The sequence below is a fragment of the Triticum dicoccoides genome, chromosome 5B (genome assembly GCF_002162155.2).
Source record: "Triticum dicoccoides isolate Atlit2015 ecotype Zavitan chromosome 5B, WEW_v2.0, whole genome shotgun sequence".
In the NCBI taxonomy this organism is placed as follows: domain Eukaryota; kingdom Viridiplantae; phylum Streptophyta; class Magnoliopsida; order Poales; family Poaceae; genus Triticum; species Triticum dicoccoides.
In genome coordinates, this window is record NC_041389.1 from 581,247,349 (window position 1) to 581,250,155 (window position 2,807).

At 44.8% G+C, this 2,807-nt stretch overlaps 1 protein-coding gene across 1 annotated transcript in view; it reads right to left on the reverse strand.

Moving 5' to 3' along the window:
• The window catches only part of LOC119311765 (E3 ubiquitin protein ligase DRIP2-like), a 5,884-nt gene extending 5,500 nt beyond the window's left edge, over positions 1–384 (reverse strand). Inside the window, exon 1 of the mRNA XM_037587466.1 lies at positions 65–384. Within this exon, the coding sequence (XP_037443363.1) occupies positions 65–185 (121 nt within the window). The 5' untranslated portion in view covers positions 186–384. The remainder of the gene's footprint in view (positions 1–64) is intronic.
• Positions 385–2,807: the final 2,423 nt, after the last annotated feature.

Below are 2,807 nucleotides of genomic sequence, written 5' to 3' on the forward strand. Positions count from 1 at the left end.
GGACGGAAGAGAACGGAAACCGTAGAGGCGGCGGCGGAGAGCGGGGTAGAGAGAGAGAACTCACAGGTGTGGCCGCACTCGGTGAAGGCGCTGGCCTCGCGGAAGTAGCCGTCGCAGAGCGGGCACGTCACGCACGGGGCGAGCAGCGCCCGCCGCACGCGAGCTACCCCCGGCGCGTGCCCCATCTCCCCGGCGCCGGCAACCACCCCCGCCACCTCCTCCTCCTCGTCGACCTCCTCGTCAGAAGAGCCCGGGGCCCGGGGGAGGCGGAGAATCAGGAATACGCGACGGGGCGCGATGGAATCGAGGGTATTGAGCGGCCGGCAGAGGGGAGGAGCGGCGGCCGCGGCGGCGGGGCTGCTCCGGCGAGGCGCGGGGGTTTGGGGGGGCCGGGGAGTACGAAGTCTTTTCCTATTGCGCTGTATAAATAGAAGAAATTATTAGAGTGGCAGAGGCGATTGCGTGTTGGCGGCGCCGGGTGCGCGCAGCCTATAAAGGACCTATGTGCGATTTGTATTCGGAACTGTCTTCCTATTGCTTTTCCAAATTTATCTGCTTTTTCCCCTGTTCGGAACCAGGCCATTCCAATTTTCATTGTTCCATATTTAGTGCAGATAAGATTCATTTTTTTGTCTGTAGGTAGCGAATTCTTACGAAGTCATCAGAGATGCTAAAGAGGGTAAAATTGCAGGGGGTGTTTGGTTGCTCGGCTTGTTTTCGGCCTTCCTCCACGCGTCGCCCTGTGAAGTCTGTACAGGCTGAAACGCCGCGATCGGGACAAAGTTCTGCGGTTCCTTTGGTAGCTCGCATCTCATCGGTGCTTATTTTCTACACCGGAGCTGTGCCTCCCATATTGCGAGGTGTAGCTTCGCCTCGCCTTGCCTCTGGCACTGGTTGCACGGTGGCTTTAGTGGGCCAGCCCATTAAGACGGTTTTGGGAAGATTCTTTCGAATGGTTTAGAACCTTTCATGTGTTTTCTACATTGTATAAACATGTTACAAACAACTTGAACATCATTCTACATTGTATAAACATTTTTCTAAAATGTCATGAACATATTCTTGAAATGCGTAATTTTTTTTAAAAAGTGTCACGAACGTATTTTTCAATGGTATGAAACCAAAAAAAAAATCAATTACATAAACTATTTTGAGAAAATGTGCTGAAATATTTTTTAATGATATAAATTAAAAAAAATTTATTAAATGACAAGAACATTTTTTTGAAACACATGAATGTTTTTCAAATGTCACGGACATTTTTCTTAATGCTATCAACAATTTTAAATTTTGCATGTATGATGAACACTTTTAAACTTTTGAGTAAATTAATTTCTGAAACAAAACTATTTAGAATATTTCATGTGACGGGAGCCCTATCTGAATGGTAGTCGTGCCTGGTATTGGTTTGTTCACATAGGGCATGTACAATGGTTCTATTTTAGGAATGTCAAGTAGGATAAATGATGAGGTGGAGGAGAAAGAAATTATAAGAAAAGACTTGTCTTCTCTTATTTAAGAGAAGAAAAGAGATGATCTCTTAGCACAATATGTCACACCATGTTTTTAGAAATAGCTAGTTATTGAAGATAAGGCTAAAAGATGACCCACTGTAGACACGTTTTTTTGTCATATCTAAATTACATGCAAAATTTAAGATAAGACTATCTTATCAACCATTGTACATGCCCATAGATAGCCTGCTTCCATGGTAATTTTTCCTATGTAGTTGGCCTCGCAGGTCGGTCTCCCTGGAAAACACTTGTAAACTTTTTGAACATGAGGTCTCGGTCCCGACAGCCGGGAGGGGGCAGACCAAGATCCGACCTAGTTGCCATCATAAGGCGTTTTTTGCCTGATGGTGCATTGAAGGGTAGATACAAGGAGGTTGTAAACTTCAAAAATTCTTCTAAAAGGTCAAGCAGTTGGAAAGAAATTTTGTTGTCTATCTCCCGCTATTGAATGGTCTTTAGAGTTTTGGCCCAGGCCTTTAGTGCACTTCTTGTTTTGTTAGTTAGCGCCCCCTCTAGGCTTGGGTTGAGCTGGCGAGCAGATCATTGCTTTGCATGATGTTCTTACATGTTAGAGACAATTGGATAGCATGCCTAGAATAAGGTCCAGAAAATTTAATCTAAAAAGGCGGGAGGCTGGAATTGTTGTTGCAACTGATCAAACGTGAAACACGTTAGGGAGATTATACGAGAGTTAGGAAATAACACATCCCATGCTAGATTAAAGAAGACACGATCTAGCCTTTCTAGGGTGGGCCGTTGTCTGTTATTGGACCATGTGAAACGTGTATCTATGAAGGGAAATTCAACCGTTCAATTAGTGTATATGAAATTGTCGTTTCTTTTTTCATGTGTGTCGCAGAGCCAATATATTGATAGGAGATGCGCAATGTTTTTTAGTTCATTTAGGAATGCTCACTTCTAGTGCTAGGGGAGAGTGCATATACATTGGTTAAAGTGAATTATGCCCCAGGGCTGGAGCCCAATTGGTCTACCCTGATGTATAGAAATACAGGCCCGAATAAGAAATATTAACAATTACCGCCTATTGTCTGGACATCAGGTTTAGCCAACAATGGTGCATCTGGAAGGGATGTGAGGTCCAATCTTCTGCCTCTCAAGGGTCACCTAGGCCCAGATTTGAAGCTTTCTCAAGTAGCAAGCGAGTAGCCTTTTCCTTGATGGATCTATCCCTATGTTGCCTCCTCCTCGATGTACCTTGTACGATCCATCGATCGATCGACTCAGTTTGTTTCCTATTTGGCGTTTATCCCGTTGTTTACGCCAACTCCTGTT